The sequence below is a fragment of the Arvicola amphibius genome, chromosome X (genome assembly GCF_903992535.2).
Source record: "Arvicola amphibius chromosome X, mArvAmp1.2, whole genome shotgun sequence".
Classification (NCBI taxonomy): domain Eukaryota; kingdom Metazoa; phylum Chordata; class Mammalia; order Rodentia; family Cricetidae; genus Arvicola; species Arvicola amphibius.
Window position 1 is genome coordinate 53,902,591 of NC_052065.1, and position 26,512 is coordinate 53,929,102.

The following is a 26,512-nucleotide window of genomic DNA, read 5'->3' on the forward strand; positions in this document are numbered from 1 at the left end:
GGGCTAATTCTCCCTCTCTCAACAGTCATGAGTTACTTGTAGTTTTGTCTAGGGCTGGAACCCCGTGAGATCCTCTCACTCCGTTCCAAGTTAGCATGGCTATTGTTTATGGACCTTAGAAGATAATCCAGTACCTCTCTTAGAAATTTTAATATTTTCTTTACTTTGTATTTTTGACATCTGGACTATTTGTCCATTTCTTTTTTCCTTTCCTCTTTTCACTCCTTCCCATGGAGTCCCTCCCCCATCCCTATTCTAAATTATAACCTCTTTTTCTCTGTTATTTTTACACATATATACACAATGTTTATATAAAAGCCTCAATATACAACTACGACCATGTCCGTTCATTTAGTGTTACTTGTGATTTAGTGTTACTTGTGATTTCAGGGCTGACCATTTGGTATTCAACAACCATTTATGGCCTCATCCCTGCAGAGAACTATTTCTTATATGCTCAGCATTCCTTAATTGCCTGTAGTTCTTTGTTTATGGAGGGGGCTTCATGAGATCACCACTTCCATGTTAGCATGCCTTTTGGTGCTGTACTTTTTCAGGTCTTGTTTCGATAGCCAAACTGTGTTTCTATTTTATTGATTAGCTCTTTCATTCAAGAATTTTATTCATTTCTTATTGAGAATCTTGAGTTCTGTGAATTTCTATCTGTTTTTTGTAATTTCTCCTCCATATTTCTGGCTTTTATACCTACTTGGCAAATTGTCTACCCAAACCAGGTAAAGACAGAACAAAAACCCAAAACTGCAGACTAATATCCCTGTTTAACATAGATACAAAAATCCTCAAGTAAATACTAGCAAACTGAAATGCAGGATGGTTAAAAATGTAAATCAATAAATACCATAAATCATATAAGTGGACTAAAGGACCAAAGTCTCATGAGCATCTCAATGGATGCTGAAAAGGCCTTTGACAAAATCCAAAACCCATGATAAAAGTCCTAGAGAGAGTAGGACTGGAGGGAACATATCTAAACATAATAAACATATATATATACATATATATATGTGTATATACATATATATGTGTGTATATATATATATATATATATATATATATATGACCAACCCCTAGTCAACCTGAAGCAATCCCACATAAATCAGGAATGAGACTGAGCTTCCCCCTTTTCAATATGGTACTGGAAGTGTTAATCATAGCAATAAGAAAATTCCAGGAAATTAAAGGGATACAAACAGAAAAAGATGTCAAGTTATTCCTATTTTCAGATGATATAAGATCATTACATAAGATATTCCCAAAATTCAACCAGAAAACATCTAGAAATAATCAGTAGTTTCATCAAAATGACACAAACACACTGAAAGTGACATAGACATACTTCGAACTACGATAGTATTAAAGACAATGAAATATTTTGGAATAAACTTAACCAAAGAGGTGAAAGACCTCTACAATGAAAACTTCAAATCTCTGAAGAAGAGAATAAGACACTGAAAATGGAAAGATACCTTGTGTTTATGGAACAGTAGAATTAACATTGTGCAATTGCCCATCCTACCGAAAGCTATTTATACATTCAATGCAATCCCAGTCAAAATACTCACAACATTCTTCACAGAAATAGAAAAAAATCCTAAAATTTATATGAAAAAAGAAAAGACCTCAAAATACCCAAAGCAATCTTGAGCAAAAATAATACAAAAGGATTGCTATTCCAGACATCAATATCTTGTAGAGCTACAGTGATCAAAACAACATGATGCTAGCACAGCTAGAGCACTGAAATAAAGTATAAGATCCAAATATGAGTACTCAAAACTACAGCCATCATATTTGACAAAGAGGCAAAAACCATACACTTAAGAAAGATAGTTTCTTCAGGGTCTTGGGGAACTGAATGTCCACATAGAAAAGAATGAAATTAGACCCACATCTACGGTCTTACACAAAAATTAGATCCAAGTGGAGCACAGACCAACTTTATGCATGAAACATGCAAACTCAATGTATAGCAACAATCAACTGAGTGAAGAAGAAACCGATAGAACGGGAGAGAATCTTTTCCCAGTTATAGATCTGGCAGAGGATTAACATTCAGAAAATACAAAAAAAATCCCTCAAGAAACAGAGTCAAGGAAATAAATGTTCTAATTGGAAATAGGCTAGATATCAAAACAGAGTTCTCAATTTAAGAAATAAAAATGACTAAGAAATAGATCAAAGTGTTCATCGTATTTAGCGATCAGGGAACTGCAAATTAAAGCAACTCTGAGATTTCCTCTCACCCTAGTAGAATGACTAAGATCAACAAAGCAGCTGACAACATCCTGCGGAGCTTGTCCAGGAAGAGGAAATGCTCATTGTCGGTGGGAATGCAAATTGCTACAGGCACTCAAGAAATCTATGAAGAATCCTCCAAAGATAAACAAACAAAAATAATCTACCATAAAACCCAGCTATACCAGTCCTTGGCATATGCCCAAAAGAGTGGACATCTTACTCCACAGACACTTGCTCAGCCATGTTCATTGCTGCTCTATTCACAATAGCCAGGGAATGGAAACAACTTAAAAGTCTGCCAACAGATGAATGAATAATAAAAATGCTGTACATATACACAGAATACTACTCAACACAACATGCTACCACTCTTTACTCTGTAAAGAAATATAAAATCATGGCATTTGCAGGTAAATGGATGGACCTAGAGACCAGAAAGCCTCATGTTATCATTTGTCTGGAGTTTCTTGCTCCATATCTCAGATGTGAGTACACAACATGGAGTAACCATAGAAACCAGGTATATATAAAGGGACCATAGAGGGGTGTAGGGAGGGGAATAGCAGGATACAGATGACATGAAGTGGTAGGAAACAGAACAACGGTGAGGGCCTCCAACTGGGGAGGTCAATAAAGAAAAAGGAGGAACAAGAGACAAATAACACCAAGGTTGTTTGATAAAGTGTCAAGGGGTCACTATTTTAGATTTACATAAAATTATACATTCTGCATAAGTATATGTATGCATATATATACACATATATGCATATTAAAGGAAGTTAAGGTACTTAAGCTGGCAATGCTCTTTAGAAGAACCATAGGTAAACAAAAACCCTGGTATCAAACATGAGACTCCTCCCTTGAATAAACTGGTAAGATAATCCGTGTGACTCCCTTTTGCCTCTCAGGAGTTTAGAGTGAGCCCCTATTACTGAAGAAATCACACACACAGGACACAGGACTTGGATGATTCAAACTGAATCTGACCTAAAAGCCTCTTCCCTGCTGTCTAGGTTTAATGGTTCCAGAAAATGCTATGCAAGATGCCAAGAGGGAAGCAATTAGAAAGTCCTACTCTGGCCAGGCAGTGGCTGCGCATGCCTTTAAATGCTAGCACTCGTGAGGCAGAGGCAAGTGGATCTCTGTGAGTTTGAGGCCAGTCTAGTCTACAAGAGCTAGTTTCAGGACAGGCTCCAAAGCTACAGCAAAACCCTGTCTCGAAAAATTAAAAAGAAAGAAGGAAGGAAGGAAGGAAGGAAGGAAGGAAGGAAGGAAGGAAGGAAGGAAGGAAGGAAGGAAGGAAGGAGAAGAGAAGAGAAGAGAAGAGAAGAGAAGAGAAGAGAAGAGAAGAGAAGAGAAGAGAAGAGAGAGAAGAGAAGAGAAGAGAAGAGAAGAGAAGAGAAGAGAAGAAAAGAAAAGTCCTACCCTGAGGTAAGACCTATGAACTATGACAATTACCAGCATGGCAACATTGTGGGATAACCATGTTGATATTTGGAGGCTGGCGATCCAAAGGTAGTTCAACAAGAATGCATTGCTACATGGCAAGATATGCATAAAGGTACAAGAAGTAGCACTATATGTAGGTGGCAATCGGCTGTCTAATTGGACTTAAGGCCCACTCAATAGGAAGAAAATCATGCCCAGTACTGGAAATCTGGCCAGCTTCCTGGGGTTAGTGAGATCATGGACTTGAGAAAAGAGTCTATTACCACCACTCTAGTAGACTAGCATAATTCCTTACTACATTCCAATCCTTATACCCACAGACCCGTGTAGCTACCACTCATCAATGAAGCCTCTTGTTACAGCAAATGGAGACATTGACAACTGGACACAAGCACTAATCAGTGGATTAGTAGGGAACCCAGCCCCAACAGAAGCATCTACATAACAACTCCTGCATCTATGGCTCAGGGAATACTGAGTTAGAGATGGGTGGAAAGATTATAAGAACTATAGTTCCTGTCTTGAAATAAGGGCTTTGATTTGCTAGTACCATGCTCCTATGTTTTCACTCACTTAGGTAGTGGCATGGGCACAATCCTTCCCCTATTTTAAGAAAATCACAGTGAGTCTCAGTATTGGGGTCCTGTTCTTGGCCCGCACTTCCAGTGTCGTCACTGCAGGCAGCATTGTTCCAGCCATCTGTCTATCTCCAACCATAGTGCTCCCAGCTCCCGGTCACATCTCTGTAGCCTTCTTGGTCTTTTTTTTATTTTCCCCTTTCTGCTGTTATTGTTGTTGTCACCCAGTGTACAGAATGCACCCAATTAGCATTTATTCCAACAAATGAAGGTTTATTTAAAAGGATTTATAAAATCATAACACTTACTTTAAAAAGACAGAGTAATCTTTGATGTTTGGAACACATATTATCGTGACTCAAAGTCAAAAGTTAAAAAAAAGAAACAAAAATGGATAAATATCTCCCTTTTCTCCCAGCCAGGGATAGACACCCGGAGCTAAATCTTTTTAATCAGTCAGCCCTGATTTTATTCCATAGGTCTAAGAGTAACATGACTAGGAGGCTTAGCTTTGATAAAGACGCAAGCTGTGGGGCTTGAAGAGCTTAGTGCCCTTGGTTGGGGGAGAAAGGTCACCTACACAACCCACAGGAAAAGAATGACCAATAACTTCCTTAACCGAGGCTACCTTAGAGAAGACAGACTCAAAGGGAGGGAAGAATGGAAAACAAAGTCATACCCACTTACATGTATAAAATGATTGGCATTCATATAATACCATATTCACTTCTATCCTCCCAGTGATACAGTGATGGTAATTGAGCAGGTATTACGTGATGGTTTTTAAACAAAATACAAAGCTAAAGTCAGCTCCTGGATCCTCAGCCCGAGGCAATTCCTATACCATAGCCATCAGACCTCCTATTTTCAGCAGTGAACTGGGTGAGACTTGTAGCATGGGTCTGACTCCCTAATTTCACTGCAGCAAATGCCTACTGATTTGCAAAGAACAAAAAAAGTAGAGGGAAAGACGTACAGATCTTGGGATCTCCAGATGCCCAGCCTGGTATGTAAAAACTTGAGTATACCTGGAAGACTTGGATGGAACCATGGCATAACACCAGAGCCTCACACGTTATTATAAGAAAGAACACCTGTCTAAGTTACTCCTGGGCTCTAATGATGAGCTAAATACTGGGGAGATACACAGATTCAGCCCATTGAAAAGTCCGGCAAAAATAAAGTAGTTGTCCTTTCAGAATCTAAGGCAAAAAGAGAGGGAAGGACATCATTGAGGCCTTTTCTTAAAGTAAGATATGGACCTCCTCCAGTCCTTACACCCTGCAGACTATAGGCTCCAGTCCTTGGGAACAAGAGAAAGAGTCAATCAGGGCCTTTACCCCTCAGTCACCTCCAAACCAGCACAGTAGTTGAGATGTGAGAGGGAGAGAAGGGGTCATGAGACCCAGTCATTAGCACCCAAACCACAGCTGTTCTTGAACCTGATATCCCAAGAGTAGAAAGAAATAAGAGCAAAGAGAGAGGTGTTCTTCTTCCAGAAAATTAAATAGAAGACTCAAGAGGAGAAGGAAGGGATATTTTTAGAAAATCAGGACATCTATCACTCTGGCCAAGGGGAGGGTTTATGATCAACAGAGGTCTAGCCCTTCACCTTCTCTTCATTCATCTTGCTTCCGTTTTGGCTTTTTGGGGTTCCGTGACCGACTCTTGGCTTTGCAAAGAGGACATATAGGTGCATTTCGATGAATCTGTTGGTGACATGACAAGCAGGCCTGATGGGGGTAGACAGAATAAATAAAGTTAGTGTAGTCAGATTATTCTAAGCAATGGTTCAGACTGCAGATACTCAGGGGCCCAGAAAATAATTAACAATTTTCCATTTGGAAAGAACAGTTATCAGTAAGATTCAGGTAGAGACCAGTGTTTTTGGAGACCATAGAACATAGATTTAACATAGGGAGAGGTGTAAAAAACATTCATGTAAAACTTGGAAATAAAATAAGAACTATGTATCTATGCAGCAATATATCAGAACATTATCTCTAACCAGTTCTCCCATGTACTATCGATTTGTCTTGGACAAGATAAATTAGCAAGCATTTTTCTATAGTGACCAAGATAGTGAATACTTAGACTTTAAAAGGTATTTTTAATTAAAATTGGGTGGAGTGTGTGTGTGTGTGTGTGTGAGAGAGAGAGAGAGAGAGAGAGAGAGAGAGAGAGAGAGAGAGAGAGAGAGAGAGAGAGAGAGAGAGAGAGAGAGAGAGAGAGAGAAGAAATGAAGAGATGTGTGTGCATGTGCCACAGAACATGTGTGGAGGTCTGAGGACAACTTTGCAGTTCTCTCCTAGAACAGCTTTTGGGAGTTGGTTCTTTCCTTCTACCACGGGATGCTGGGATGAAACTCAGATAATAACATTTACATGGTAAGTGCTTTTACATCCTGAGTCATAGGGTGGCCCATAAATATATTAGACTTTTCACATTAAGTGGTCTGTTGCAATTATTCAACTCTGTTAAGATATAACACACAAGCTGGACGTGGCGGCGCATGCCTTTAATCTCAGCACTCAGGAGGCTGAAGCAGGCAGATCTCTGAGTTCGAAGTCAGCTTGGTCTACAGAGTGAATTGCAGGACAGACAGAGCTATGCAGAGAAACCCTGTCTCAAACCACCCCCCCCCAAAAAAAACACAACACACAAATCACCTGGCATGTGTGTGCACACCAGTAAATTGCCAATGAAAGCATATAACAAGCCAGCCTCTACCTGTAGGCTATGGTCTACCGGGAAGTCACTCTAGTAAAACGTCTGTTTGACTATTTCCTATTGACCCAATTCTGTGATGCTTCACTGACAACCCACAAAGAGTTTTGGCCTAGTAGAAATGCAAATTAATTCTAGTGGGAAGGAAAGGTAATCCTAAAGGTATTACACTTATGTCTCTTTAGAAGACATACATAATTTCTGCATAAAACTTCCAAATTTATTTCGTTCCAACCATGTAAACATCTGTTCGCCAAATGTACTAAGAACCTGCCTTGTGATTCTGCTGAATCCCTTACTAATGAGATATGTTCACTATGTATTTGTATAAGGATTACCTTTCTAACCTTTAGAAAATTCTATTTTACTAGGGCCTGCCAGGCTTCTTGTATTCTAATCTCTTCGGGGATTTGCAGCAATATGGACTCAACATAGCATCCCATCCTCTGTGTACCAATCAAACATTGTTTAAGTAAGATCTAAAATAAATAAAGCCACAACCTCAAGCACCATCTCGTCAGCCTCCCATTGCAGGACACTTTGCTTCCTCTGTGGTCCAATCTAGCTTACCCACCTTCATGGGCGGAGGCTGCTGTCTGAAGGTGGCTGTCTGCCGTGTGTCCTGCTTCCTGGCCACTTGGAGCTGTTGGGCAGCAGCAGCTGCAGCAGCGAGGGATTCAGGTATGGGAGGTTCTTGAGGCTCTGTCTGCCATTCTGCTTTCTGCTTCTCAAAGTAACTTTGGGGATGAAAGACACTGGCTGGATCACTCTGAAAGCAAGAAGAACCTTGCCCCTCTTAAAGTTTCTATGCTAAGGAACCAAAAATTGTACTAAGGATCTTCTCTAGAATGGCACTACCCTCCCTATAGCACATGGCTCTTTCTCCTTAGTACTAGGCACATGATCAGTAAGAAAGTAGACATTTTTCTTCTTAACTCTGATAGATGCAGATGATCAAGAAATCTTAGGGCTATCAAGATATTTAGACCTGTTGTCTATTTGATGGTCACTTGCAATTTTCAGACCAAGCATTCCCAGGCCTATATTTATATCCTTCTAGGAATAGGAAGCTCACTGCTTCTATAGGAATCCAGTTGTACCTTTAGGACATACTCCCTCCTGTTGGGCTGAACTCGCTCTGTCTTTAAAATGAGCCTAGTTTTTAACTCTGGGTCTTGAGATTAAAGGACAGGCCATATCCCGGAGAAAATGGAGGCACATCCTTTCTATATACTCCTCTAGACCTTAACTTGAAAAGTGACATTTTAAAATTCACAGGTAAGTTCTTTTTAAATTTATTTATTTGTACATGTGTATGTACAGGCAGGCACAAGACGCTACCATGTCATAGGACAGCCTGCAGGCGTTCATCCTTTCCTTCCACCACATGGGTCCCAGGGACTGAACTCAGGTCCCCAGGGCTGGTGGAAGGCCATTTCACTCCCTGAGCTATCACATAGGTAAAATTCTTACACCGTCAAAATTCGCACAAAGCATGTTAAAGAGTCACCCATTCAACTTCATCTGATCATTGCTCTTTATAATATGTCAGCACAGAGACTTGAAGAAGGTCATGCAAGGAATTAGTCACTGGCAGGCCTAAGAATAGGATATATATGCTCGGACTTTCAGGCCGTGTTTATATCCATGTCCATCTGTGTCCCCCCCCCTCCTCCCCCCCCTCCTCCCTTCTGTTACATTGTGTTATTTGGGGTCAGAGGGCAGGCAGCTTACTCCAAAGAGAGTTTCTCTTCCTCTTCACACAAGTCAGGAAGCCTTTGCAATCCCAATGTCATGCGCAGGGCATCCACATGCTCCTTCAGCGGCTTATACTCATCATGAAGCCTCCGGGTGGACTCTAGCAACTTGTTTAAGTCATTTTCAGACTGTTTAATGGTGTTTTCCATCTGGAAAAGAGAGCAGGTAGAAACAGAAAAGATCCCAAAGTTCTCAAAGACATTTTAAAACTGAACACATAATAGCACAGACTCCAGAGGGAGACCAATCTATGTTCAAGTTTACTATGTCTTTTCTACATGGTGGATCAAGCCTCGGTTTCTTCATGACTATGATAGTGAAAGTTTAATAGTGCACACCCCATGCAGTCTTAGTAAAGATTTGATGATTGAGTTCATGGGAACGGAGTAACAGCTCATAAACTCATGGTTAAATTACTCAAATGACTAACACCTCTGAGCTGGAGTTGCCTTTAGAGGTCATCTGGCTCACCTCACCTGGATGGCCAGTCTACTGTAGAGGTCAGTGAGCTGAAAGAAGCTTCGGCTTTCACAGAGATCCTTATGAACAAAACCTACACAGAAACGGAAGACTTACGTCTTCCAAGCCAGTTACATTTTTCCCTAAGTCAACTGTATTCAAACTGGTCACCACACTTCCCACCACCCCACCACCCCACCATCCCATCCACGCGCCCCACTGGTAGCTGCAGCGGCAGCATTAGCATTTAGGAACTAAGAATTTTACATTCTCAATCCCTTACCTAACATATACATCTAGAAACTCTGGAGTAAAGTTCAACAAATTGGGCTCTAATGGGCCCTCCAGGTGACCCTCATGCTCTAGGTCTGAGATCTACTGGCCTGGATTCTCAACCCCTCTAATGAAAAAAAAAAAAAAAACGTGATTCATTCTATTGATTCTACATCATCAGTTAGCTTGCAGTGAAGTCTACGATTCCTTCCGGGAGACCCAGAATCTTATTCTCTCTAACACATAAGACCCCAAGGGTCTTACACAGCCTCATTTATGTATTTTTAAGGATTCTAGGCCTGACAACATTCTGAAAATGAGTAATTCCACAGAAATGTGTTTGCCAAGAAGAGAAACTTAGCTCCACCAAAAATGAATTTTAAAAAAGATGTCATAGCCTCTAAGGATTGGAAAGGATCTCACAGGTGAACCCTTTCCACTTCCTGATAAAGGAATAACCAACCAATAAAGAAGCCTAGACTATTAGCGAGTAACTCCAAACAAGGGAATTTGTCAACTCAGCAATTTATTCACAGTATTCCAAGAGTTCCCAAATGGCCGTCTAATGAGAGAGCCCCACATTGGTAAGCAGACAGAGAGGATTGATTTGCTCCTGTTGGGAGCTTTTGAGCATTTTATGCTACCCTCAAGGGGCAGGCATCTAGTCCACTTTTCCTTGGCTACTTTCTAAGTTGCAGACTTCCAGAATGTGAACATGTCAGAACAGACTGAACCCTCGAAGGTCAGTTGGCCTTTTTCATAATACAGAGAGAAAACACGATGCTCAGAAATAAAGGACTTGTCCATTGCTATTAGTCGCTGACATAATCAGAGCTGGCCTCAGAACTTCTGGAATTTTCTACTCCACAGCCCTCTCCTCTGAGCTAGCTAGCCACAGTGACATCTAAATGAAAGGTAACAACATCCTCTATTCGTTCATCCTTAATGAGCCCAGAGACAGGCGGGCAGCCAGCCACATACCACATTGATATCAGCATGGATCAGTCGGAGTTCCTCCACGTGCGCCATCTTCTCCTGCAGCAGGAGATCCATCTCCTGTTTGTATTCCTTCAGGTGCCTCTCTTCTGACTCCAGTGCCTCAAACTCAGCCTTCAAACGGGCCTTGATCTTTTCCATCTGCAGAGTCTTGTTCCTGAAATTTCTCAAGAGCAGGAAACAGGCCAGTAGGAGGATGGAGGAAGACAGAAATAGAAAGCAGAGTTAGGCCTTTCCTTCTAAGCTATCTTTCTAACCCTTGCTTTCACAGACAACAGAAAATCAGAGCCATCCCAGAAAGAGTTAGTGTTGTAGGGAGGCCACTTGTTGGTTCCCGGCTGCTCAGCCCCAAAATAACCACACAGAAACTGTATTATTTAAATCACTGCTTGGCCCATTAGCTCTAGCTTCTTATTTTCTAGCTTTTATGTCTTAATTTAACCCATCTCCATTAATCTGTGCATCACCATGCACTTGTGGCCTACCAGCAAAGATTCAGCACATCTGTCTCTGGTGGTTTCTCCATTGCTTCTCCTCCAACTCTGCCTTCCTTCCCCTAGCATTCAGTTTAGTTTTCCCCGCCTAGCTCTGTTCTACTCTATCAGGCCAAGCCAGTTTCTTTATTAACCAATGGTATTCACAGCATAAAGAGGGGAATCCCACAACAAGCTAGGAGATTCTTTTTAAACAGAAAAATTCCGTGAGTTGCAAGTGAGATAAATTTTATTGCCTTGGGATGTTTGCAAAGGACAGTGCAGGTTCTGGCTGTGGGACTGAGTCAAAGGAGAACACTAATGGCCTTTAGTGTATATGGGCCAGAGATGCTAAAGCGCCTCTCATTGCAAATAAGTGTCTCCCACCTCAAAGTACTCCTAGCAAAGGTAGCCAGAGCTAGCAACAGTGACCTGAGAAATTCTAAAGAGGCGATGTCCAATAAACTTTCTGCACTGACCAAAATGCTCTGTGTGTGTGCTTTCTAAAGCAATAGTACACACTGCCTGTTGGGCACATGAAATGTGGCTAGTATAACTAAAAGACTGATTTATAAATTATATTTGGTTTTAATGAATTTAACTTTAAATGTGTGGCTGATGGCGCTCGTACCATATAGCATGGCTGGCTCATATAAAAATTGTCCCTTCCGCTGCTTATGTCAGGAACATTGGCATAATGATGCAAAAGTAACTCCAATACTTGCATGTTATACACTACACTACATTACCTTTGAGTCAAGTTATCAGGTGTATGAAGAACTCTTGCTGTAGCTATTGACCTTTCTCATAGAGGAACAATATTTAGTTTTATTGAAAAAATATTTATTTAGACCCCTTCCTGCCTAGACCTCTATTCTCAACCTCTTCTATATTATATATAGAACATCTAGACTCTGCCTGCTTCTATTCCAATTTTAGAGGTGGGAAACTGACAATTAGAGTAATATCGTATGTTGATTCATGTAGCCAGCTGAGTATTAGGTCAAGAACCCATTTGTATGGGCAGAGACACATCATGAAAGAACATGTGCTTTAAACTCATACCTGGGTATATGTGCTGGCTCTGCACTTTCCTGGATATTTGCATTTGAATAATAATATTTAAATTTAAATTTAACTATATTTAATAAGTATGCACTAAGAAGCAAATGCACACACATTCACAAATATTTATTGAACACTTGTCCTCCTCGGTCAGTGAATACAGAGCGACAAGGGAAAGCAGTCCAGGAAGTGAGGATGGCATGAACAAAGGCCCCAGAGCAGAAAGACACAACCCATGAAAGGAACAACTAAAGACGGATTAGCAGGGCCGGATTCCGAAAGAGGGGAAGGGGCCTAGATGAATCCAGGGATTTTTGGAAAAGATCAACACACAGCTGAGATGCTGGCATGAGTCAAGTCTTTCGTCCTCCGCTGAAAAGGGATTCTTCAATTTTTAAATATCAAGAAAGTGACATTATCTGATTCCTTCTCTCAGCTTTGACTTCTTCAGTACTAACAGGGAAATAATACCACCTACCTCCCATGCCATGTGGTAGGAATTAAATGAGTTAATGCACGTAAAGTTCCCAAGCTACGTGGCCCATGATGAGCAATCAACAAATGCCAGTGTACTCCCCAACTCTGCCCGATAGTTCAGCCATGATTATCTCCTTCACCCAAGCGCTTCAGACGTTGGAACAAAGAGCTTACAAGTACTACACGTGTGCTCTAAGGCATTATGCTGGTTACTAAGATTGGAATAGCTTCATTAGCATATGCCATCTTGTAAGTAGAATATGAATAATGGCCTATTAAGTGGCAAAGAAAAGCCTTCCTAGTCTATAATCAATTAAATAAGGAGAAACAAGACCATCCCCCAGATCCTCTCTTCACTTTGAGACTCATGACATGGTGAAATTCTCACTGCCAGGGACCCACCAGCCAGTCCACATAGGGCAGAGATACAGGGAACCTGCCTGTGCATCCAAGCACAGTCCTTCCCTGGTCAAATTGTGGATGCTTTTCTGGGGTTGTGACCTTCTCTTGACCCTTCTTTCTCCTTGGACCCACAAGACACTGAAACCCTCGCTGCAAGGAACTCCCTATCTAGTCCATACAGAGGGAAGATACGGGTAACCTATCTTTACACCCTGGCGCAGAGCCTCCCAACTCAGGTAGCCCTGCGGCTGCTTGCCAAGGATCAGGACTTTTTCCTGACCCTCTTCCTCCTTTTAGGACCCACCATCCCCCAGACATTCCCCGCCAGGGACCCTCTAGCCTGTCTGTGTGCTATAGAAACACAGGTAACGTACTTATACTTGCTGGCTTAACCCCTTCCAATTCCAGTTGCCCCTATGGATATTTGGTCCTGAACCATACTTCAGGACCAGACAGATACATACATCCTGTGTTATGGCCCAGCCTTGTGAGTATGCCTGACCCTCCCGTGCCTGAACTCTTCTCAATTTCCAGGCTCAACCTAGAGCCCACAACCAGGGTCTGGGCACAGCTTGGTGCGACCCACCTACACATTATTTTTAACTGCCAGCTTGTACTGAGTAGCAAATCCTGTGTACCAGCCAAGCCTTCTGTGTCCACATCAAACATACAACCAAAACAAGAAGTCCATGTGCCTGAGTCTCACCGCAAAATAATATGAAAGCTCAAAGAGAGTATACACTGTCCATCCCCACTCACCCCCCCCCCAAAATCCACCTCTCCTATAGAAATTTTATGTAAGAACAATTACTCAGATTAATTCCAGGATACAGAACTTTAAAAAAAACACCATAAATGTTATCAAAGAATTCAGAGTTTAAGGAAAACAGAAACAAACAGTTCGGTGAATTTAGAGAGAATTAAAGAAATAAAGGCTTAAGTGTTACCCAAGAAAAGACAAACACAAGGCTGAATAAAATAACCAAGATAATGCCGGATTGGAAAATGCAACTTAATAAGGAGATTAAAAAGATTGAAGAGCACTCAACATAAAATGAGGACGGAATTTAAAAACTGAAGAGCACAACTAGGACACTCAAGGGAAAGTCTTACGAATAGAATGAGAGCCAGAACAGTCATGAGCAATGCAGGGAGACTGCCACTCCAGATCTCAAGATGTCAGCATTAGAGCCAAGATAAGAATAAAATGATTGTCACAAAATGGATATGCATGCTATTGGAACAAAATAAAGATCTGAACACAAGTGCACATAACTACAGCCACTTAACATTCAAGAAAAGATGCTAAAATGATACAATGGGGAAAATAAAAGCTTGCTGCCTCTGTCTCTGGAGGTTCATCTGTATATCAGGCCCTCTGTGTTTAGAAGGTCTTGTGTCATAATGGCCTCGATCCCCTCTGGATTTGAAACTCTTTCTGCCTCCTATTCCACAGGGTTCCATGAGCTCTAAGGGGAGGGGTTTGTTGGAGGCACCCTGTTTAAGGCTGAGAGTTCCAAGGGCTCTCATTCTTTTCATAATATATGGCTGCGGGTCCCAGGATTTGTTCCCATTCACTGCAGGAGGAAATCTCTCTGATGGTGGGTGGTCAAAGCACTGATGTATGAGTATGTCATTAGGACAGTAGTATTTGATTTTAGCATAGGTCCCTGGGCTAGCTCATATTTGGTTATTAGTCATCCAAGCACCATTTGATCTCATGGAGTGGGCCGGAAGACACCTAAGATACTGGTCAGTTACTCCCACAAGCTTTGTGTCACCATTGCACTAGAACATCTTGCAGGCAGGACATCATTGTAGATTAATGAGTTTGTAGCTGGCTTGGTGTTCATGCTTCTCCTTTATTAGCATGCAGAGTACCTTCCTGTACTGAGAACATTAGCCCACGGGGTGAAGGCTCTATGTAGGAACTTCTCCATATCCAAAGAGTTGTGTAAGGGTTGTCTTCAGAAATAGAGCTTTGCTATCAGCTTGTGAATGCCATTCTATATAGCCTTGACAACAGCCTGGGTTGTTTGGGGGTTCCCATTGGGACTTCTTTGACCAACAACTCAATTAGATGTAACTGATTCCTGGTACTAGAAGCTTCATTTGGTGGCAAGAGATGTCCTTTGGGGGCCCTGTCTCCCCTGTTAATTGGCAATTTCATTTCGATTGACCAAGACAACTCTTATAAACTAATGAATTTAATTGGAGGCTTGCTTACAGCTTCAGAGGGTTTGTCCATTATCATTATAGCAAGAAGAGAGGCACAGCACTGTAGCAGTAGCTGAGACCTTTACATCCTGATCCACAGGGGAGGGGAAGGGTTGGGGGGGGACTGGGCCTGCTGTGAGCTTTTGAAATCTCAAAGCCCAACCACAGTGACACACCTCCTCCAACAAGGACTCACCTCCTAATCTTTCACTAAACTGTCTACCAACTAGAGATTAGACATTCAAATATAAGAGCTTATGAGGGTGACTCTCATTCAAACCACCGCATCAGGAAAGTAAAAAGGAAATAGCCTGTGTGTGTATGGGGGGGGTCAGTACAGAGTACAAAAGCAGGGTACAAATGATCTGAAGGGGAAATAGAAAATAGGCAGGAAGTTTTAATTGGGGAGGGAGGGAAAAAGGAGGAGAGTAAGCAACAGTAAGGATGTCTAAAAAGCCATAAAAATCATGTTACTATCTACATAAATAGCCTATATATATATGCAATTTTCCCATCTGGGCTGACATGCTACCCCCCAAAACCATAGGCTAATAAAACCCAACACCAAGAATGAGAAACCCTCTTTTAAGCTGTTGGAAAAGGTTTTCCAAGAGACTTCCAAACCATGATAGGCTATTTCTGTTGCTCTTGGTTGCCCCCTGGTGGTGGGACATAGGGACCTATTGCTAAAGACACTATGTACATTGGGCACAGGACCCAGTGGATCCAAGCTACTGCGTATGACCTGAAAGCCTTCTCCCTGAAGACTAGCTTTCATGGTACCAGATGCCACGCAAGGTTCCAAAAGAGGGAACATCCATGGTCTTAGCCAGCTATGATGCTTATGAACCACAAAACCAACGAGTATGACACAATAACCCTAAGGGTGCAATGGTGGTATGAATACCTTGGTGGTAGCCAACAGTCCTCTAACTGACTAAAACCCACTCAACAAGAGAGAAACCATGCCTCTGGTTTCCCATGGTATTGGAAATCCAGCTAACTACTCCATGCTAGTGAAGCCATGGTTACTGGAGGAGAGTCCACAAAAACCACTTTAGACCAGCACAATCGCTAACAGAACTCTAAATGTTTATCCTTGTATACATAGTTAAGTGCAGTTCTCACCAGTCATCAAGGAAATTTCTCGTTGCAACAGGCAAAGACCATTTTCAGAAAACTACAGCTGATCAAAAGTCAAAATCTGGAGCCTAATCCTATCTACAACTCCTGCACTTTAAGGCTCATGGATCATTGTGGATGGCTGGGGGGGTGGGGGTTAGTAAGAGCCAAAGGAACAGGAAGTTTGCTATCAAATTGTGTCTCCTAGAAATGTCAGAGAAGCCACAACCATGAAGTCTCACAAACATGGCTGCTGAAAGATGACCTGAAAAAGGATGACACCAATAGACAGGGCAGCATGGATGGAGGAAAGCTCACAAGGCCCCGACCCTAAACGAAAAACCACAGGCAGTAAAGGAATGTTGAGGGGGGAGAAACAGTTCTCTGCAGGGAAGAGCTCCACAAACAGCTATCCAATACCAAACGAACAGCCTTGAAATCTTGTACAAACAAGTAACATTATACAGACTGAGGAAGATGTATTTACATGTTTAGACATATATAAATGCATTAAGCATTGAATGAGAAAAGGGTACATAAGAAGGGGTTGGGGGAAGAAAAGGGAAGGGGAAAATGATTTAATTATAATCTAAAAAAAACTGTAAAAGGGATATTACATTTTAATCAAGGGAAGAACTAATCGAGAAGGTAGTACAACCCCAAACATATACACACCAAACTATTGTGCACCCAATCTCATAAAAAGAGAACTATTGTACTTGAAGTAAAAGATGAACTTCAACCCAGGAAGACTAGATAACTTCAATACTCCATTTCCTCCAACATCCAGGGCACAGCACAAAATTTAAACAGAGACACATCAGAAATAAATGGCATTATACTTCAAATAGGACTAACATGTCGAAAGAATATGCCATGCAAATACCAAATAAAATACACTTTACTCAGCAGCCCATTGAAGTGTCTCTAAAATAGACTAACTACTGGGAAACAAACAGATCTTAACAAAAATAAAGAAAAGTTGAATAACGCTGTAGATTCTATCTGACTATAATATAATAAGGCCTGAAATCAACATCAAACAAATTGGTAGTAATTACACAACCTCATGCAGATTAAAAATGAATGATCAATGGGCTAAAAAAGAAATCAAGAAAGAATTTTTAAAACTTCCTGGAATTAAATGAAAATGAAAATACAACACAAATAAGATGACTTTTTTTTTTTGGTTGTGTTAGAAGGAAACATGTATTAAGAAACACATCACCTAAGTTAGTGATAGAGTGTTTGCCTAACATATATGAGCCCCAGGGTTCTACTCCTGGTACCACAAAGTGTGTTACTGTATAGCAGCTTTGATTAATTGTAATAGATATATTTGTGGAGCCTACCACATCCTAGCAACTGCACTAGGAACTTTATATGCTATGAAAGGTCATGTTCTCAACACTCTTACACACAGTTGAGCTTCATTTTGAAGGACAAGATTGTGAGAGTGAGATAAGTAAAATGAGTTGCCTGGGATCATACATTCAAGAAGTAGAAAACCCAGGACTGTGAACCCAATCATCGTCCCATCTATAAACCCATGGAACATGGGTTTGTTCTGGTCCTAGGTGACTCATCCATTTTCAGGGTGAAGAAAGGAATATCTGGAACTTTGTGGAATCTTGAAAATTCTATAAGAAAAGAAAGACTCCGTATAGCCTGTACAGAGGAAATGGATGACTACATGAGATGCCTTTGGACTAACGGGCCCTACAGTTGAGGAAACCATCTAAGTCCTTAAAGGAATCTCCTACGGAGATTCTCCCCAAAGACTAAACAATAGCTGGCAAGGCCAGGGCACACCAGCAAAACCACAGGTGCTCCCTTAAAGAATTTCCAGAATCCCAAGAAACATAACCTTTCATAAAACTTTTCAAATTGGATTCCTGAGCTTTCTAAGCTATATCTTCTCCAGACACAGCTCTAGAAAGAAGAGAAAAATCAGCTGGAGGATTTCTCCAGAGTGCCTCCTTTATGGCTCTCATGAAAGAAGAAATAACATTGGTTAGGGATACGGGTTATCCAGTACTTGCAGATACTTCATGGGCTCCCCCATGACAAACTTCATAACAAATCAAAAACAGTACTCACGCAAAAAATAGGGCAGGACAGCTAGATCCCACAGGGCCTCGGGATGGGATAACCAAGTGGGAAAAACTAGCCAGTGGAAGTTATAGACTCGGATTCCATTTTGATGGTATCATGTTCAAGGTCTTACTAGTGTATGGCACCTCAAGAACTGGACACAAAACACGAGTATTGCTTGGGAACCTGTTAGAAATATACATTCTCAGTCTTGGCTCATGTGCAGATGTATCTAAGCAGCCTTTAACTAAGCCGACCTCTGGGTGGAACACTATTCATGTTCAAGTTTGAACACGGTATGCTAAAGATTTGGATGTGAGGTATCACAGGGGCAAGAGAAATAAAGGACCTCAAGATTGGTGGGGGCATTTGCCGTGATAGTTCCGGGAAACAGGAAAGAGGATGCTTGTAGTACGGCTGGGCCGAGAATTCTGTTGGTGCCTGTATGAGAAGCAAAAGTATTGATTAAGTGTTCAGTTGGATATTTGCATCTGGAACTCAGGAAAAAGACCAAGTGCCAACTGGTAGATCCCTCAGATCCGGACCAATTCAATCTAAGTGATCAGCCTCCACTTAATATGCCAACTCTGTGTATAGCTCAATGCACATGATCTGTAAATGACACTGAGTGAATCTGAAAATAAAAAGGTCAGTTTTTCTTGCTTCTTCTAGCCATATAAGATCATTCTTTAAATACCAAGGGTTCTGTATTTAAAGTTAATCAGATTATCTGGAAAAAGAATAGCTACTAAGAAAAAAGCAAAGTATCATGCTTTAAAGACTGTTGCAGCTCAATACCAAGTTCCAACTCCTTTCTTTCTGTTCTGTCTCCTGTAGTCACCACTGTTCAACTTGACTTTAAGTCTCAAAGGTCCAAGCTGTCCTGGACTTAATCTTGTCCAAACCTTGGGGCTAAAACAATTATTAAACCCAGTACTGAGATTGTCAGGGCACTAGATGAAGGGAGGAAGGAAGAAAAGATGGAAGGGAGGGAGGGGGGAGGGAGGGAGGGAAGGAGGAAGGAAAGGAGGAAAAAGCAAGCAAGCAGAGAGAGAACATACTTTTTATGTCAATTTAAAACAAGTTAGGGTCATCTGTGAAGAAGGAATCTTAATTGAGAAAATGTCCCCAAAAGATTGGCCTGTAGGCGAGTCTGTAGGGAATGTTCTTGATTGATGATTGATGTGGGAGGACCAGCTCACTATGCACAAGGGCACCTCTGGGCTGGTAGTCTTGGGTGCTGTAAGAAAGAAAGCTGAGGCAGCAGTGGGAAGCAAGGCAGTGAGCACCATTTCTGCAGGCCACTGCATCAGTCCTTGCCTCCAAGTTCCTTCCTTGAGCTCTTGACTTACACGAGTGATGGTCTGCTTACAACGGTAAGTGTGAGCAAAATCAACCCTTTCTTTCCCAAGTTGCGTTTGGTCCTGCTGTTTCATCACAATAACAGAAACCCCCACTAAGATAGAGCACATGCCAATTAAAAGCCGCACAGTTCTCTTTGTACAGCTCAGGCAGACTACTGATTCCTTTGATCTGGAGCACTAGGGAAAGTTTGGGATAAAAGGTGGCATTCCATTTGGGTCTTCCTTGAAAGAACAAATAGAATTCACAGGCACAGGATGAGAAAAGAACAATCTAGCATGAAGGATCTGTGCAAGCAAAATATTCGAGGATGGAAATATATGAAAGAGAAATGAACTTCTATTTTGTTGAAGGATAAAGTAAAAGAAAGGAGGAGTCATAGGTAAGGTGGGAATGGTGAACCTGAAATGTGGTGTGCACTGCAGTTATGAATGCCATAGTAACAATGACAGGCAAATGCATATCCAACAGATAAACAGCATGAAATAATTGATCCTTAGCAAAAAATGAATTTCACACCATGACAGAATACACATGAACACATACACACAAAACCAAAAAAACAAATAAAGAACAACAAAAACAATGCTTTCCCAAAGGTATGCCTACCACCTCTTAAGCAATATATATTGGTAATCTATCTTTTAAATAAAAATGAAAAATACTATTACCAACTGATTGAAGTTATATGCAAGCCAAGCCACTAGTCAGCAATGGCCTGCGAGTTCAAAATACAGCTATCCAAAAAGGTGAATCAGTGGGGTATTCGAGGGGAAAACATCATACCTATTTTAGGGAGGCCATTCTCATAACAGTATGCATGGAATTAAAGACAGAGAAGAGGCTAGAGACAGGGAAATAATTCTGTAGGGGGAAATGAACACTATATCACAAATAGGCATGGTACTGATAATGAAGGCCTAAAACAGGCAGTGGAGGTAGAGAATACTAGAGGAATTCGAGTGAAATGTTAATGGGAGAAATAGAAAGTCAATGCTGACTTTTAGGTTTCAAGCTGAGGCAAATGTAACAGGAATGACAACATTAAAATGAGTTTTCAGGGGAGCAGCTCAGTAGCAGTAGGGAGCTATGAAGTCATAAAGAGGCCAAGAGTAGCTGAATTTGTAGAACACCCAGCTGGGCAAGCCCAGTAGACTGTGGTGTACACGGAAGGCTGAAGATTGGAAAGGGATGCCAAGTGGCCCCTAAAAGTTTGGAGATAATATATATGGCCATGATCTATGGAGGGTCTACACAGTGGGAAAATGAGGTGGAGTGCTCAGCACAGAATTTCCCTGGATGATGTACCTGGATGGTGCCCCTTAACAGCGGCACTGTCTAAACTGAGGTTTTCTTTCTACAAAGAAAACTGTGTGTGTGTGTGTGTGTGTGTGTGTGTATGTGTGTATGTGCGTGTGTGCTTGCGCGCACACGCCAACCCGTATGCACGTATGCACACACATACATGCTCTGTGTGCAGTGGCAGCAAGAGCATGTTACAGATATACTGGCATGTATATGAGTTTGTGAAAGGCTCTCATTCATGTCATGGCAATGACACTCACTTTCTGTTTCATTAATGCTCTCCTGCTTTTTCCCTTTTTTCTGTTACACTTGTTTTTGTTTCACTCTTGTCTTTCCTTTTTCTCCTTGACTGCTACTTATAACACCAGGAAACCAACACAGAAAATAGATCAAGGTGTAATTTGGAAGCCAACTGTTGAAACATAGCATTGAATTGCAACAGGATTTCTGAGGGGCACAATCAGGAAATACACTGTGATGAGAGAACCCATTCCTAACACCTTTTCCCATTGCAAATTTTGCCTTTGGAGTGTGTAATAATCAATATAAATATGCACGCTTCTAGACCTCTATCAATATGTGTATGTTAGTTTGGCTTCATTAGGTAAAAATGCCACCACCGTTACTACTACAGTCCAAGAACATTAAGGTTTTAACAAAATAGACTGTTCTTTTAATAATAGTCTTATTAAAAGAACGGTAAGCATAATTTGAAGTTCAAGAACTGTGAATAGTGGAACATTAACTGGATTACCAGCATTTATAAGGACACTTGATAATGACATTGCATGCATGCATCATGTGAATAGAGGACATGCTTTATGTAGGATTCAGGGATTGATTAAACTCAGGTTTCCAGGCTTGCATGGTATGTGCCTGTCCCACCGAGACAGCCCACTTTTTATTGTTGGCAGCTTAACGAGTTGTTTTACCCACAATCTACCCGCATCGCTATTTTTAAGTGAGTTTGTTGCAGACAGTATATAACTGAATTGTTTTTTCAGAAATCCATTGTACAAATCTCTTTACTTGTCTTTGAATTATTGATCATTTTTTTAATGTGAGGGCTGAAACAACAGTTCAACAGTTAAAAGCACTGGACGCTCTTCCAGAAGACCAGGGTTCCATCCTCAGCACCCACACTGCAACTACTACCCATCTTCAACTCCAGTCCCAGGGGATCCGAGGCTCGCTTCTGTCCTCCAGGGACAGTGCATGCATGTGGTGGACAGACACAGATGTAGGCAAAACAGCCATATATGCAAAATAATAAAATATTTTTAATTATGTATATGTGTGTATTCTGTGGATTTAGTATGCTGCATGCATGCATATGACCGTGGAGGCCAGAAGAAAGCCCTGGAACTGTAGTTAAAGACAGCTGTGAGTCCCAAAGTAACCCAGGTCCTCTGCAGGAGTAGTAAGCACTCATAACCACTAAGACATCTCTTCAGCCACACATTATCTACAATAGAATCATATATATATATGTGTGTGTGTATACGTATATGTATATATATACATATACACGTATATATGCACATATATATATATATATATAAACGTATCTGCCTTTTAAAGTTTATATATCATGTCTATATTCTGTTTGGGAGTTTGTTTGCTTGCATCTCTTGGATGAACTACATATGTTTTAAAATATCAGTTTTACTTACTTTTAATATTTTTAAGCCATCTCAGCATAAAAATTTTAGTGTTTGCTTTCAGAAATACATGAGATGTAAAGAATTTAGCGGTATCTTCTAACATCACACTACCAGCTTTAGTGAAATATATTATCTGTTTTCTCTGTAAATTAACCTATTCGTAAAATATCATAAACATTCCTGTACATACACTGAGATTATAATTATGTTAGAAAATTTCCTTCAAGAGGTCTTATAGGGAAGAAGAAGAGAACCAAGGAATAGGAGACAAGAGTGCAACAGGGCTCAACATGATCAAAGTACACTTCATACATATGTGAAATGTCACCGTAAAGTTTTAGACATTAATATATGAAAATAAAATATAAAATAAAATAAATTTCCTTCAATCACCAAGCATAATTAAGAAAACTCAAAGTAAAAAGTAAAGTCAACTCTATCATGTTTTTGCTTACTAAGTTTGTGTGTTTTGTCCCCTATGTTAAGTAGTCTCATCCTCCTTCACAGCCTATCTGAGGACAGCTCCAACAGTCAAGAGCGTCAAGTTATCAAGCATAAAATCACTCCTGCACACAGCATTCTACACTAGCAGGTCTTTGCTGTCAGCACTTGAAAATGTTGTACCTCTTTCTACTAGGACCTTGATTTTTCTGTTGAGGAATTTGTCATTCTAATTTCCCCCCTCAGAGGGATAATTAGGGGGTAAGTTCTTATCACCTGCCTTGCTTTCAAGATTCTCTTTTCTTTTCCTTCTTTTTCTGAAGGCTGATTGTAATATGCCTCGGAGTAGATTTTTTTTTTGGTTGAATCTATTAGTATTTGATTAGTTTTTTTTTAAAAAAAACCTGGAGGTGGTTTGACACTATTAGTCCTTATTTCTCGAACTATTTCTTCATTCTGTCTTGTGTCTCTACTGGGAGAATTTTTAAAGTTTAGTAATAATCTCACTGTGATTTTCTTACTTTAGGTTTAAGCTGACTCTTTTTGTTCTGCCTGCCCCTTCTTGCTGTTGAACCTATCTGTTGAATTTGTAGCTTTTTTTAACGATCCCCCTGAGCATCTTCCTCATGGCTTTTGTTGTTCTTGCTGTCGGATATTGTCTATTTGCTTTGATTTTGTATTTTCTTTTAACTTAAGGGAGCGTTTATTTGGGCTCATGGTTTCAGAAGCAAAGTCCATAATGGCAGGAAAGAGATGGCAGCGGGTGGCAAGAGCAGCACCACGAACTGGAAACCAGGTGTTCAAATACTTAGGTCTGCTGGTGACATTCTCATTCAATCCAACGCTTTGTACTTCCTGGCTCTTATAGACTCACGACAATAACATAATGCAGACTGGCATGTACTCCAACTCCAAAAGTCTCGGGAGTCTTTAAGATTTTCAACACTGTTTAAAAGTCCAGAGTTTCTCTGTATTGCGATTTTTGTCTGTTTATAGGCTCCCAGTATGTTGCATTGCTTAATGAAACATTTTTATAATGGACATTTTAAAACTATTGCTAGAAAATTCTAAATCTGTGGTTTATCAATATTGGCATCTGTGTATTTTCTCATTCAAGTAGATTTATTGGTGTGGTGAGAATTTTTTCAACAAAAGTTGAATATTCTGGATCTGACTTTAATCTTTTGTCTTAGTAGGCCTCCTGATGCTCTGAACAGAAATTCAGTTTTTACACTGGGTCTTTCTTGACAATCAAGGGGTATGCCCATCTTACTAGAGGGGAACTTTAGCCTTCTCTCTACATCTCTCCTGCTACTCTCTAACGTGGTTGGGGAATAGAAGTCATGGCTCCTGACTTGGAGTCCACAGAAAGGGACCTATTTTCACTAGGGATTAATTATCTTGATCACAAATAGTCCATTTCTGCAGATAAGCTCATTTTTACATATGTATATATGTATGTATGTATATGTATCTATGTACACACATACATACACACACATACACATATTGGTTTTTTTTCGAGAAAGGTTTTCTCTGGCTATCCTGGAACTCACTCTGTACATCAAGTTAGCCTCGAACTCAGAAATCCGCTTGCCTCTCTGCCTCCCAAGTACTGGGATTAAAGATGTGCACCACCACTGCACAGCTAAGACAAATTTATTTTAAAGTCCGCAAAGAGTATAAGACTGAAGTTAGAGGCTTTCTACTCAAAGGCCTAAGCTTTTCACTAGCTTCACCCTTAGCATTCTCCTGCACCTAGGAGTCTCATTTCCTACCTCCTGACGCTTTTGTAGGAAAAGACAGAAGCAACCCTTCAGTGGGAAACAGTCAGAATAACAGAGCCTTTGTAGGCAGACTCCATTCCTGTCCAGCTGTGGCATTGTTAAGCTTTGTGACTACGAGAACTCAGATTCTCCAAGCCTTTATTTTTCCACTTATGACAAAGGTCACAGCGATGGCACTTGCAGAAATGTTGGAGGGGGGGAAGGCACTGGCATAGCAGGGGCTCAATAAATGATAGTTTTCCTTGCTTTGCAAAAGGAAAGATATAATCCCTCCAATAGGAAGATGAAACCAAGGTTCTTCACTCCCATTACTATGTGGAGATCCCACACACAAACCACAGAGGTGAAATCTCTTGTTAAATCTCATGACCCAATTTCTTAAAAAGATATTCTCTATGTGTCTTTTTCTTTTTCTGTTCTCCATATATCTGAAAAACTCTCCACATGCAGGTACTTAGGCAGCGCAGGGGTGGCCCACACTGTCACCCTTCAGGTACTACTGTTTTGGGGGCAGGGATCTCACTGAAATATTGAAACTTGCTTGCAGAGTAGCCCACTGGAGGGGTGACAATTCCCAGTTTGGCAGACCTCCCGCTCTTGTTCACACACCCATAGTTTGCAAGCTCCTTCCAAAGTCAGGATAGGAAAAAAGTGATGAAAGAGTTTCAGGGAAATAAGAGCAGTGCCCCCCTTCCCCCACCCCCCAGGCTCATCTGCATCCCCAGCTACAGCCACAGCAAAGTTGCAAACGGAATGGCCAGGCCAGCTAAACTTGGCTCTCAAAAGGCTTTTCCCAAGCTCTGGATCATGAAGCTGAACGGAAAATCATCAACTTTTATAAAACAAGAAGCAAAAAGCAACTTGTACTAAACGAATTTGTTTGTTTGTTTGTTTTTAATGTGTCTGTGAATGCTAGCTCTCGTCTCCATGCCAAAAAGAATACAGCTGTCTGGTGACAAGCTCCTGGTGTCTCCCTCTATTCTATCTCAGCTACATCTGGAAAGGCATTACCATCTCCTCTCCTTCTCTACACACACACACACATACACACACACACACACACACACACTTCCACCAACTACCTCCTCTAGGCTCGACTTCAAATTACCCTTTCCCCCTCATTCTTCACCTCATCTGTAAGTCTGTGATGAATGGGCCTCTTTCCCGCCCCTCTTTGCAAGTAGCCCAACAATAGATAGTTTCCACAGAAAAACAGTTTGCTCCCAAGGATGCCCGGGAAGGGAGGCGGGATCGAGAAGGGTGGATGCTGCATTAAGCAGCGAAGGGCTTACCTGATCTCTTTAATGCTTTCCAATTTGCACATGATTTCTTGTTCATCTGCCATGCTTTTCACTCTCAATTTCACGTCCAGAGAACTGTAAAAATGCACCAGCCAAGGGATACAATAGATACAATACAGCCACCTCCTACTGGTTTGTGGCTTTGAGCCTGTGTGGTAGGGGCTTAGGAAGGCCTGGGAGCTGTAGTCCGCAGTTCCAGGGCTGACTAGGCAGCCCGGGTGCCATTAGAACTACAACTCCCAGAAGGCCAAGCGAAGCACTCCTGTTCCCTTTCCTGTAGCGGCACTTTAAATCAATATGTCA

At 41.1% G+C, this 26,512-nt stretch overlaps 1 protein-coding gene across 2 annotated transcripts; it reads right to left on the bottom strand.

The window, feature by feature from the left end:
• Positions 1 to 4,614: 4,614 nt before the first annotated feature.
• Zc4h2 (zinc finger C4H2-type containing) lies at positions 4,615 to 26,414 on the bottom strand. Of its 2 annotated transcripts, none has more exons than XM_038316785.2 (5): positions 26,201 to 26,414; positions 10,485 to 10,656; positions 8,748 to 8,920; positions 7,588 to 7,750; positions 4,615 to 6,019 (listed from the first exon to the last, which is right to left on the bottom strand). In XM_038316785.2, the coding sequence occupies exons 1-5, from the start codon at positions 26,251 to 26,253 to the stop codon at positions 5,906 to 5,908; spliced, it is 675 nt and encodes a 224-aa protein (XP_038172713.1). In that variant the 5' UTR covers positions 26,254 to 26,414; the 3' UTR covers positions 4,615 to 5,905. The 2 variants fall into 2 exon arrangements, with proteins under 2 accessions (XP_038172713.1, XP_038172712.1); XM_038316784.1 differs by having other exon boundaries at positions 10,485 to 10,665.
• Positions 26,415 to 26,512: the final 98 nt, after the last annotated feature.

Excerpts from the sequence above, each read along its gene's own strand:
- Zc4h2 (XM_038316784.1), bottom strand. The coding sequence starts at position 26,253 with ATGGCAGATGAACAAGAAATCATGTGCAAATTGGAAAGCATTAAAGAG. Across the intron at positions 8,921-10,484 it reads TCCATGCTGATATCAATGTG|ATGGAAAACACCATTAAACA; the intron begins GTATGTGGCTGG and ends TCTCTTTTCCAG. Across the intron at positions 6,020-7,587 it reads AGCAGCCTCCGCCCATGAAG|GCCTGCTTGTCATGTCACCA; the intron begins GTGGGTAAGCTA and ends TACCCCCATCAG.